The sequence below is a fragment of the Anopheles marshallii genome, chromosome X, assembly GCF_943734725.1.
Source record: "Anopheles marshallii chromosome X, idAnoMarsDA_429_01, whole genome shotgun sequence".
NCBI classification, from domain to species: Eukaryota; Metazoa; Arthropoda; class Insecta; order Diptera; family Culicidae; genus Anopheles; species Anopheles marshallii.
Genome location: NC_071325.1, coordinates 18889431 through 18902745, shown reverse-complemented (window position 1 = coordinate 18902745; position 13315 = coordinate 18889431). Strand labels below are relative to the sequence as shown.

At 37.6% G+C, this 13315-nt stretch overlaps 1 protein-coding gene across 1 annotated transcript; it reads left to right on the top strand.

Moving 5' to 3' along the window:
• The first annotated feature begins 937 nt into the window (after window positions 1-937).
• On the top strand, window positions 938-10420 carry LOC128714664 (TWiK family of potassium channels protein 7). The gene is made up of 7 exons (XM_053809543.1): window positions 938-1144; window positions 8320-8481; window positions 8562-8685; window positions 8869-9033; window positions 9684-9881; window positions 9958-10073; window positions 10148-10420. Exons 1-7 carry the CDS (start codon window positions 938-940, stop codon window positions 10418-10420), a joined length of 1245 nt encoding a protein of 414 aa, XP_053665518.1.
• Window positions 10421-13315: the final 2895 nt, after the last annotated feature.

The window sequence follows — 13315 nt, the reverse complement described above, 5'->3', positions numbered from 1 at the left end:
TGTTCATCTTTGCTTACTGAACAATAGTTTGACAGTTCAAATTCTTCTTTGAAATGTTCAATGAACAATTGAATCATGAACAAACTGGTTTGTTTTTTATAGAGCAAATATGTTCAACGAAACATAGTTCTATACGATTTGTCGTTTCTTGCTCAATGTTCAATGCCTGTAGACCGCCGAGTAAGCGGAACCGTGTACCTCGAGCACTGCCTATATACTTATTAATTAACAATATTATAATATCGTATAAGATATTATATTCTATAAGCTGAGATTTATTTGCATAGTGAATTGTACTTAAAAAGAACTTACTCTTCGACTTTGTATGACGAATAATCCCATAATCCGCAAAGGCAGACGTAATCTCAGCCGTTGCTCGGGAGTCTAAAATAAGAGTAAAAATTAGAAAGGAAAATTTGCCATTCGTAGGTCAATAATCTCAGAAAAACTCTCTTGCAACGTCAACTAAGAAACGCTAGCGGTACTGTGATGCGGTTTTTCTCTCTGCGTATGCGATCAGGCAATGGAAATATTCGTTATACTTCGAGGGTTACTCTCACTCTCATTAATGAAGATGAGATGCGAGAGGAATCGTCCGCAATCGGGTAACACGCAGTGAAAGGAAAAACTACCAATGTTCCAAATTCATCCTTTTCCCTGGTGGACCAGCTTTGCAATATCTTGTTTGATCTACAGTACTGCGCGACGGCTTCTCGGCAACGGAGTGTTTTATTTCTGGATTTACGTTTTGTGGAATAAATTTATAGAATCATTTGTTTCGAGTGTGAAAAGTGTTCGTTTAAGTCTTTTGCGAGGAATTATCGTATTTGTGTATTTGGTCTTAACTATGCCTACGAAAATAATACATTAAACATTTACCTTCAAAACGTGCAGACGAAAGAAACCAAATCAACTCTCAATTCTGTTTCGATACATAATGTCTAATCAACTGCAGCCAACAAACGGTACTATCAACAACGACCTGCTTGAACACTTCCAGAAAATTGACGTAAAGGTTGTAGATGAACCAAAAGGGTTTGCCGATCACGTTGCCAGATTTTGCAATCGCTGGTCCATCAAAAAAGTGCTGTCGCATCTTGGTTTGCTTGTCTCACTCGCCATCTACTGCGGCGTAGGTGGATATGTAAGTGATGGTTATTTTAAGGTTTTGTAAATTATGTTCTCTATCGAAAAACTTGAGTATATAGTATATGATATATAGTATATAGTACATAATATAAAGTATATAGTATATAGTGTATAGTTTATAGTGTATAGTATATAGTATAGCATACCCTATATTGTATATATATATATATATATATATATATATATATATATATATATTTATATATATACATATATATAAATATACATATATACAATGGATTGGTTCAATGGACAGGTTCAATGGATTTCTGAACATAAACATAATAAATCCGATCCTCTGTATTCGTTTTGATTTTCAAAATATGTGTTCAAAATATGTATATAATTAATAAATTAATTACTGTTTTCATTCGCTCCGAGAGTAGCAACATAGGCGTAGGCTACATGTACTGGATCTTATCCATCTTGTCCCTCACGTACATACCATTAAGAACCTACCAAAAGAAGCAATCAACTTAAAGCTTTTTAGTGTGTAGTGGTCATGAGCGTATGTATAAAGAGTGTAGGAGTGAACCTCTTCATTTAATGGAGCATTACTGTCAATATTACAATTACTGACAGATATTCAGATCTTGCTATATGCTGCTCCACATTGAATAGTGATTACGAATATATTGTAAGAAATGCAGTGGCGGATCAGTACCCTAGGAGGCCCTGAGCGGAAAGATAGACGGGGTCGCTAATAATAAAACCTTTTTTTTTGGGGGGGGAGGGATCTGTGATGGCATTGAAATGAAATTACTGACCGGGAGGGAGGGTTAGATTAGGGGGGAAGATTCGAGGCCCATCAAATGAGAAGAAGCAAAAAGCGTGGTTGGGTGGGGCCCCAGAACTGTCTCACTTTTGCCTTACGTCAGTCATCAGAACTGTCGTCACTTATGCCTTATGCCCCTTCTAATACACTAATACACTTCGGGGCCGCTCTAGCCCCGAAAAATCATATCTCTCTAAAATCATAAAATCAATCATCAATCAAGAAAACTTCAATGCACTCCTACGTTACATTCAAACAAACCCACGCACACCGTGTTTTCTACCGCTCAGTTGCGTCACGACTCGCATAAAGCGTGACACGAACAAGTCATATGGCTATCAACGTAGGAAACGCAAAATGCGCGTGCATAGGCACGAGATCCGGTGTGGTCTAAAAATAGCACAACGATCTGAGAAATCTCTCTCCGTACCATACATCATCGCATATGCTAGTGAGTATTAAGCTATTCTCGCTCAGACTCCCGGTAAACACGAGATCTCCGATGATCAACTTCGCTCCGAATTCCCTTGTTCATACACCGCAGGTTTAAATACACAATTCTAAAGCAGCATTTCACTCAATGTGCCTATCCTCCATCTTGTTGGTCCCTTGCCCTACATTGAACGACGTCCGCTAAAGTTTGACCGAGTGCGGCGTGTTCGACATTAAGCAAACATTCCTAAGAACGTTGGATATAGGGTTACGATAAAGAGAGAATCGCCATGATGAGAGGAGGCCCAGTTACAAAAGAAGCTGTATTTTGCATAATTTCTAGAAATTCTTGCCTCCATTTGTGGCTGATTACTGTTGTTTACGACTTGCCTGTTGTAGCGTCTAAACGTAGCCCTTGCGTTTGGTTGTTATTTTTCGTACAGTGTTTGCGTTCACCTACCCTATCCCATATGTCTTGAACCGAGCATGGAAGAAATCAGATAATAATAATGCTTTAACACATTGGGCGCTATCCCCCACCACGTCCATGAAACCGCCGCATTATCAATCCATTGGTGTTTTCTCTAGGGTAGCTTATTAAATATCTCCATAAATGTTTCATTAAATCATCCTAGGGAATTTCGTTCGCTGTAACAACAACCATGAACTTCCTATCCCAAAACATACTTGCTTTGGAAGGCAGCACTTTGAACAACCCATATCAAATGAAGTAACATCCCTAGCATAAGAGAATATATTAATATAATATAATATAATATAATAAGTGGTATTGGACTTTCAACAAAAGAGTATACAACGCACGAGGAGAGAAGAATGATATTATCACGATTATCAGCATCATTGACATCATTACCAGCGTGGTTATCAGAGCGCTAAGGAGTGACTTGTCTTTCGTCATCACCATCTTCAGCATGAAACACGGGATACGTTACATTAGTATTTCATCATGGACATGTTGCCGTTCTGGCGTGTCCGTTGAGTCAGAGTAACATAAGCACGTTGATCAATGTCGCACACTCTAATGATTCACTTCCTTCGTCTTCCGCATCGCAGTAAACTGCCTTCGGAGGTGCTCGAGACCATTTTTGCCGTTAATGGAGCGATCCGACCACTGCTGTAGGTCGTTCGTTCAATCGCCCCTTGCCATCATACATCTTTTTTCCTAGCTGCCTGATATAGACAACTTTATGTCTTTAATACGATGCACTGCCTTGGGCATTTCCCAAGCATCCTTCTTTCTTCATAAAACGATCTTGTTCATAAACGATCTGTTTATATAATTTATCAGTTTATTATTATCAATTATTTGAACATAAACCCAATATAAAAAAGCAAATTTAAAATTATCATTCATTGACTTGTAATATCAACAACATTATATTTCTTTTATTAACTGTACGTAATACTAAACACGAGCAACACAAAAAAATAAGAATAATTACTAAAATTGGAAGCGTATTTTTTAAACGTCATAGAACTTACTCTTATTCATGGCCGAATTGAGAAATGAAAAAATAGAGCTATTGGTAAACAACCTGGTTAACAGCATTAATAATCTGTGGCGAAAAACATGCAACATACTAACGGAAATCCTAATGTATACTTGGATCAGATTTCCTAAAAGCATGATGCATTAAAGGAAAACGTTCACATTTTCGAGGGATATAATGCATATTCTGCACGTACTATACAGCGAAATTCAGTGAAAAAAAACTTGTTAAAACAGTAAGGCCAGATAAATTTCATCCTTTCACACATGTTAGTTTTGGCACATGTAATGTGATATATCCTAGTCTGGTCATGATCCGACCGGGAAAAGTATGGCCATAAATTGTATGTTGTGTTTGCGATACCATTAGCACCAAAAGACAATCAACATAAGGGTATTATGTTGACAACAAGGACGCGTGTTGGAAACATTGATTTTATTGTTTTTATTTCCTCCATCATTGCTTATCCTGATGGCTGAATTGCTTCTCATTGGCTGGAATGTTTTAAATTTCAAGGCAAAATAACTACCCTCGTTGATTGCTTCTCCAAAAGCTGTTTAGTGTATTTTGTTATGTCACTTGGTTCAATATAGTTTATGGAACACGGTAAAATAACCCTAATCCAGTGGTCGCAAAGTATGACTCGCGAGGAACATGCGGTTCTTTGACAATTTCTTTCTCAAATGCACAATTGTATTTTGTACAATTGTATGCACAATTCTCTTTGTGCAAAATAAACCATCGCATGCTAACCTTGGTGAAATTTTACGACAAATGTAAGAGCATTTGAAACAAATTGCTGATTCATGATAACACGCGTATAAATTCTACCAATGTTGAATTTTTCCATGAACGTTATACATTCACTGTGATATAAGAATGCTACACACTATAAATACTAAAATACTCCTTAATAGGTATTAGTTTGTAACATTAAGGTACAAACAATCTAAACTGATTATTCTTTAACTATCGGTAAGCTTGTAGTAGCGTAGTCGTAAAATTAGTGAGCATATTATTTTTTCGCCAATAGGCAAGTGAAATATTATTTAATATTTTTTATATGTTTAAATATATGACATATTAGCACATCGTAGTCATATCGACATGGAAAATATCTCATTTTTCATGCGAGTTCATGCAAAAAACTAGGGCTACAAATGTAACAATGTTTGTTATAGAAAAGCAAAAAAAAAACACTTTTGACAACCAAAAATTTGGCAATCAAATTTACAATTAAATTTAAAAAAAATTCATTTAAAATTACATACTTAACGATTTAGTTCACATTTTGACGCTTTAATTTCTCGCGAAATACGCGCTATGGTGCTGGCTGGCAACCGGTCTTTCTACAGTCTGAAGAAACTTCTCCACTCAAAACATCTGTCGCTTCGAACGAAGCTGGGACTATATAAAATGTATATAGTTCGAGTACTCATATACGCCTCTGAGACATGGACTTTGGTCAAAACTGACGAAACCCTCTTAGTCGCGTTCGAGAGAAAGATGCTCAGAAGGATTTTTGACCCCGTATGTGTAGAAGGACAATGGAGGAGCGGCTACAATGACGAACTCTATGAGCAGTACAACGAACTTACAGTCGTACAGCGGAATAAACTCGCCAGGCTCCGGTGGGCTGGTCACATCATGAGAATGAGATGGAGTTATGGCGTTGATGCGTCCGCCAGAAATGCCGGGATAATAGATTGGCAGACAAAGACGCTCGACCGTGAGCGGTATAGAGGACTCTTGCAGCAGACCAAGACCGCGAAGCGGTTGTAGCGCCGGATAAAGTAAAGTAAATATAATCAATTCTAATGGTATTTTCTAAAACGAAGAGAGCCAATAGCATTCCTTCTTCAAAGAATTCCGCCAAGATGGAATATTGCTTGTGCGCGTTATACACATCTTTTTGGTAATGTACTGTTGTTTATTTTTACATTCCGAGTAAAAAAAACAACCTTTCCAACCGTAAAAAGCGTAAAAAAGGTACCCAGCTATTCCAAAACATGAAACAGAGTTTTACTTATACATCGGATTTCGACCATCCGGGATAAGCTACCCTTTCACTACTAGGAGAAGAAAGCATCCCAAACTAATTGAAATTGTATCATTATGTAGGTTTATATGCACACAATGTTTAATTAGTTTAGTAATATGTTATAATATCTTTTAATAAAAGTTTTCAAAACATCAAGAATCAACTAAATCGTTTTTGTCGGTTTTCTTTACCTATTGCATTGCATTGAATGCAGGTTTCCAATTTATTTGTACATTAGCCTTGTATTATAATTTTTGAAGTTGAAAATTTGTAATGAGTAGATTTGTATTTTGGTAAGAAGTCTCTCTAAATTCTGAGTCTGAGGCAAAACTTCTCCAAAACACATGAGGCGACGAGCCATGCTGGGGCCTATAGAACTTACGTATTTCCAGTACTCATATACGAATCTGAGACATGGACCAAGTCAACAACTGACGACACCCTCTTAACAGCGTTCGGGAGGAAGATCCTCGGATGGATTTTTCCCCCTGTATGTATGGTAGAACAATAGAGGATCCATTACGATGACGAACTCTATGTGCTGTACGATGAACTCACTATCGTACTAGACTCTCCACGCTCCGGTGGGCTGGTCACATCATTTGAATTACACAGGGCGACGCAACTAGTAAAGTCCTGTTAGGTCGTCCTCATGGACAGAGAAGGAATGGTAGGACCAAATTGAGATAGACTGAAGCGTTTGATGCGTTTGCCAGAATGGCTAGAATGTGGGTGTGACAGACGACGGCGCTCGACCGTGAGCGGTTTGGTGAGGACTCCTCTAGTATGATTAGCAGGCCAAGACCGCGAAACTGCTGTAGCGCCAGATAAGTAAGTAAATAAATCTGAACTATTAACTAACTTTACATAGCTGGAATGAGAAGGGCAATCTAGTTTTGAACATGCTTTCACTCACATGTCAATATTTAATGAATACACAGTCATACATGTTCAACATACGGCTTGACCATATGTCGAAACATAACAAAATGGACATTAGTAAATCGCTTGAAAATGCTTTTTAAAAACACAAACGTACAAAGCAATTAATGTCAATCATTCCCGAAATCAAAATGATACAGAGTCCAGATTTCTCAATTCAATCCGCTTTGAAAAACTAAATTTTATTCTAGAACTCCCCTAACTGTAGCTTAATAATCCTTCTTCTTACGTAACCAAGCCATTTCAATCTGAAGTATACGTGATTCTGTAGATTTTGAAAGAGATATTACCGGTTGAACTAGTTAGTTTCGCAAACCTTCAAGGGTAATTTTATCATCTGGTATCAGTTGGAAAAATATTTTCGCACCAAGTGTTTAGAAAAAGAAATTTTATACAATTATTTGATACGAATTTAAAATTACACATATAAATCCCCTTATCTTGTATTTTGCGATATGAAATTGCATGTTAGCGACTATACTCGTGCTATATATGCGAGTATAATATGTAAGACAGTACCGATGTTGATTTTGTTTTCGATCAGCATCGTCTAGCCAATCACCATTGCCATCGTTTCATATAACCTGATTGACATTAAAACCAGCAGGTGATAGAATGTGCAACGGTGATGTCGATGGAAGAAACCATGACGATTCACTCAAACGTACGGCGAGATATTGTACAACGTAAATCGAGGTACAATTTACAGGCATTTGCGTATGGAAATTTTAATTCGCGCTGACCGATCGGTGCCTTCCAGCAGTTTAATTTCGAAGAAACCGATCGATTGAAAAATGCTAATGAAGTTGAATTAGAAATTGAGCAAACCAACGCAATTGAGCAATAAGGAGAACGACTTCATGGTGTGTCGGTTACAACGGTTGAAGTGTAAATTCAGGAAAATCGTATCGAAACGGGAACCAATATAACCTGATTAACATTCGGAGGAACGTTACGCTGTTACGCGGTTCAAGTTCAATGCTATTCTTGGCCTCATTTTCCTCGCTTGAAACGCAGCAGTAATACTAATTAATGTATACCGCAAACACAAACTGTGCAAACAAACAAATGGCGATAAAACGATGTGTCTTTAACCTTTCGCTGACGCGGAGGCGAATAGGGTGGACTCATCCGGTCGAACCAATCCAGAAAGTGTTTCGAGGTGTTACACGGTGACAATCGGTTGACACTAGTATTTTTTGCTGATTTCACTCTCACTTGCTACTTCCCAATGACGCACAAATGGGTCGGTAAGGGGTAATATCCGATGAAAAATATAGAATGCCAATTATACAAAAATTGTAATAAGTACTGGTTTGAGACCGGCCTGGTTTTGATGATGGTTTGGTGTAGATAATTCCAAAAGCTATTGTAGAATAATTATGACAATATGATTTTATAACATAAGACAGGCTTGGTCGTTCTTCCAATAAATAAAAAAAAGATTGTATAACATCTTTATTTGCTAGATATTTCGCGAGTTTGAACGTCCTGCAGAAATTGCACGAATACAAGGTTTTCGGAAGCTTCTGTCTCATCACCGGGAAGGTTTCATCAATTCTATCATCAACAACACAAGTGTACAAAACCTAGACCAGCTGCTAGCCTTTGAACTGAAGAAGTACGAACAGGTAATGCTCGACCCAAGTAAATTGTTCTAATATTTTGTGACACATGTTGGAAATGGAAACTTACCAGTATTGCACTACAGGTGGTGCAGGATGCGGCGCAGGGCGGGATTTTGATTGACGCCGATCAGAACTTTCCGGTCGCAGTCGAGAAGTGGAGCGTGCTGCAGGCCGTCTTCTTTGCGTCCACCGTAATTACAACCATCGGTACGTACGTCAACAGAATAGGGTGTTATTTGTAGGTCAGACAAGACCGGACGCTTGAACATGATATATAAACACTATACTCATATCGAACAGGGTCTTAAACAATTATTCAAATTATTCCGGATTTATAGTTTTCAAATTGTTTAATATGTTTAATTATTTCTGTTTTCATTCCTTCCATAGGGTATGGCAATATTGTTCCAGTCACACTGGGCGGCAGGGTCTTCTGTATGTTATTTGCTCTCATTGGCATCCCCTTCACATTGACAGTCATTGCAGACTGGGGTCGACTTTTTGCGACGGTTGTATCTACCCTAGCGAAAAACTTTCCAGCATTGCCTTTAGCAAGTACGTATGGGTAAAACAAGTAAATGTATGCGCCCTGGCTCGATTAAATGATATTCATTTTCAGTCTATCCATACAAAAGTGTTCGTTATTCAATATTTCATTATGTATCAATGTAAATATCAGCTAATTCAGAACATATAATAATAATAATTCTGTGACATTAATAATTTTGAAATATATACCAACCTCAAATGAAATGATAAATATAGCAAACATAATAGTAGCATAGGGGCGGTCTGGTGGCATGATGGTAGCGGCATGATGGCGCCGGTCTTCACACGAACGGATCGGACCAATCCCCCGTAGCAAGGACTAACTATCCGGCTACGTAGTAAAATAAGTCCAGTAATGCCAGAAATGGCAGGCCAGAGAGAGAGAGAGAGAGAGAGAGAGAGAGAGCAAACATAATACTTGATTAATTATGACTTGATTGGCGTTTTCATATCATACCTCTAGGATGATTAAACCATTAGTACCGTAAAACCATATAATATTACATTTTCGCCATAACGTAACACGTAACACGGGCATATAATATTTCACAACTGCAAGTGCACTTTTTGTTGGTATCATACATTGGTATCATCATATCTCAATAGGAAATATTGTCCATCTAATGTCTTCATTTTCTTTGAAATTAATTTTTTAGAATTTTGTTCAGACGCTGGAATTAAAATGACCGACAAGAAATGGCTCTATGCAGTTGGTGCAGTCTGTTTCTTAGGCGTATACCTGGCGGCAGGTACTGGGTTACTGTTGCTGTGGGAAGAAGACTGGAACTTCTTTGATGGATATTATTTTTGCTTTATTACGATGACCACTATTGGTTTCGGAGATTTGGTACCAAGTAGGTTATAATGTAAATGTCTCGACTACTATACTATTACTTTGTCATGTCTTTTTTCTCATTTTTTTTTTTGCAGGCAAACCGAACTATATGCTTCTTTGCACCCTATACATACTAGTCGGGTTAGCGCTGACCAGCACTATAATTGAGTTGGTTCGAAGACAATATGCCCAAAGCTGGCAAAAATTGCAGGTATTTGAAATCTGATGTATAAAATATAAACATACCATCTACCTATAATCTTGCTCTCAATACGCATTTTGAAGGCTCTTTCCGGACCATTAGCGGACACTTTAAGACGACTGGGTGAATCAGCCGGTACCGGAATCGATGTCACAGCTCTGCACAATGATTTACGCCGCGTTCTTACTGTTGTTTCTATGCCGCGACGCCATGGTAACAAGAAAGCCCAAGCTAAGGAGATGGCCGCTCTAGAAGCTATCACTAATGCAATTTTGCACGACATTAAGGAAAAACAGGACAATCAGGAAGGTCCACCAAAGGTGGTGCAAATTGTTATTTACGAGTCGTCCGTCTAAAATTCAAAACTTATGCCGAAATAGTAATCATAACTGTCGTCTTGTAATGAACCTTATTCCGCAGTGCATGCTGTTTTATACTAGTCTTATGCCGATGTACATTAAATAAATTCGTATTAAGCGATTAAAATCAATAAAGTCGCACAAAGCTGCATTTTTACCAACTGTAAATATATTTTCTGTTCATCAAGTTGTTTGGGTATCACTTTTCAATGCAGTTGAATTCCTGCAAACATCCCTTTAGCTCAATCATAATTGGTATACGATCGCTCAAGCACATGAAACTACGCAACCTCCGCTGGCTGACGCTAATGCAATCAGTAATGAGCAAATTAAAACATCGCTGCACCTGTTTTATACGCATGCGTTACTTAAAAACGGCCTGTGCATTGCGCGAAAAAGGCTGATTCAATCAAAATGACTCATAGGTACAAACTAGGCGATCAATGAATTTTGTCCTGATTCATTTACAAGTGGAAGTAGAGAAACTTTGCCTGTTGCTCAAATAATTTTAGTGATTTATATTTACTGTGTATTTACTGTGACTTATATCTATTGTTACTGTTTTGTTCAGCAAAGGTTTTTATTTTGATTTTTATGTGAACAAATTTTATACCCTCAATAATGTTTATATTAATTCATGTTATTTTTTTCTAATCATGTTTATGTCCTTCTTAAAATCCTGTTTCACATATAAGACTCACATCATAAACCAACAATGAGAATCTTTTTCCTGTTCCAAACTAGTTCAACTACAAATGCTGTATTTAAAGGCTTTGAAACAACCATCTATTCAAATCTCCTTTCTTCGGTAGATTCCCTAGCAACCTTTCATGTTTGCTGAATGTTAGCGACTATCATACTAGGGCGCATGAATGTCATGTGCAGGCAAAAACTTCAAATGGTGTCGTTAATATAAGCACTGGAACACGAAGTCCACGCAGAGTAGAGGCTGCAAGATTGAGAAATTGTGCGAAAGAAATTGCATCAAACAACCCATGCGCAAGACCACGCACTGATGCAACTGCAAGACCGCGAGATGCAATTTACCACCTGCTGGCATAAAACGAAATAAACCGGCTAACCTGATCTTTACAGCATTAGTCGCATTGCTTCTACACTCTCACATGTATCGCAAAATTTTCCCTCCTAATTTTTCTTTTTGAGTCGGTATCAGCGACACTTCGAGGCAGCTTCAACTCTCTGACCGAAAGGGTCATCGTCCGAAGAAGATATGTTGTAAAAAAACACAACCAAATCCAGCTTTCATAACCTTAACTGATCAGGCAGGTCCCTGTAAAGTAACATCATATCATTGCGAGTAATGATTCGTATCAATAATGTGGTCAAAGACGTGTTCCTGTTTGGAAGTGGAAACATTCTTAAACCCAGCGATATATTATTTGTCTTACCGATGTATATATTTGAGTTCCTAGAATGCTTAATTACGTTTGTTAATTTATAACTTTAACTTCAAAGTAGCTAGAAAACAATTGCACAATTTTCTTACTGCAAGTATAACATAAACAAAATGATACATAGTTTAGCATTGGTATATCATGTTTTAAAAACAACAATAACATTGCTTAACTTAATAAATAGCATCCGGGTTAAGAAGCAAAAAAAATCCAACTGTTTTCTGACAGTTGTCTTCAAATTCCAATAACTTGAATGAACAGCCTAATTTCTTCAACTTCTTTACTGAATCGTGATACACGACTAATCCCAGTCACGGTTTTCGATCTACCAAATGCGTAAAATGAACGCCTTTCTTGCACTTGTAGTACGCGCAGTTCACGCATCCCACATTTCGCTGTAAGCAACAAGCTAAACGATGTTTGCACGAAGGAACCTGTGCGACACGTATGAAAACGAAGTTGCATAATTTAATTATTCTAATTGGTGCCTAAGGCACCGTATGGAAGATAAGTAAGATGAGAAGTGACCGGACGTTATTCGAAGTTGACGAACGCACGCGTTGAATTCCAATTTATGTATTCATATAGTTCCTATAACGCTCCTCATCATGTTTTGGCTGTGTAAAAATGGAACAGTACATGAACTGTGACATCGTTATGACTTATTGGTTCAATTGTCAAGTTCTGTTAGTTTTTCCTTGCTTACCTACTTACTTACTTACTTACTTACTTACTTACTTACTTACTTACTTACTTACTTACTTACTTACTTACTTACTTACTTACTTACTTACTTACTTACTTACTTCCTTCCTTCCTTCCTTCCTTACTTACTTACTTACTTACTTACTTACTTACTTACTTACTTACTTACTTACTTACTTACTTACTTACTTACTTACTTACTTACTTACTTACTTACTTACTTACTTACTTACTTACTTACTTACTTACTTACTTACTTACTTACTTACTTACTTACTTACTTACTTACTTACTTACTTACTTACTTACTTACTTACTTTCTTACTTACTTTCTTACTTACTTACTTACTCGAAATTCCTAGCTTGCTTAATGAGATGCGAATTTTCATGCCATTTCGTTCGTATCCTTCGTATCCCTTGGTTATTACGAATTTTTTAACACAGTTTTGGCTCCCTCATCGACATCCTGGTCGTGGTCTACTTCTGCGTTATACTTCAAAAATAGTATACAACCATTTTCCTGCATACATATTCATTTCGCACATACTTTTCTTCACCGTCTTTAGCAGCAGGGATTCAATTCTTAAGGGGTACACCCATCTGCTTCGCCGCCAACCAAACCAAAACATTTTACAAATTTGCATAGAACAAGGAAGACAGATTCTTCCATATGAGTGACTGGGACTACTAAGCAGGCGTAATGAAGGAACATGGAACATGCCGGAGAAGGAAGGAACATGGATTAGGTTGCAGATTGCCGTCGGCTGGCCAC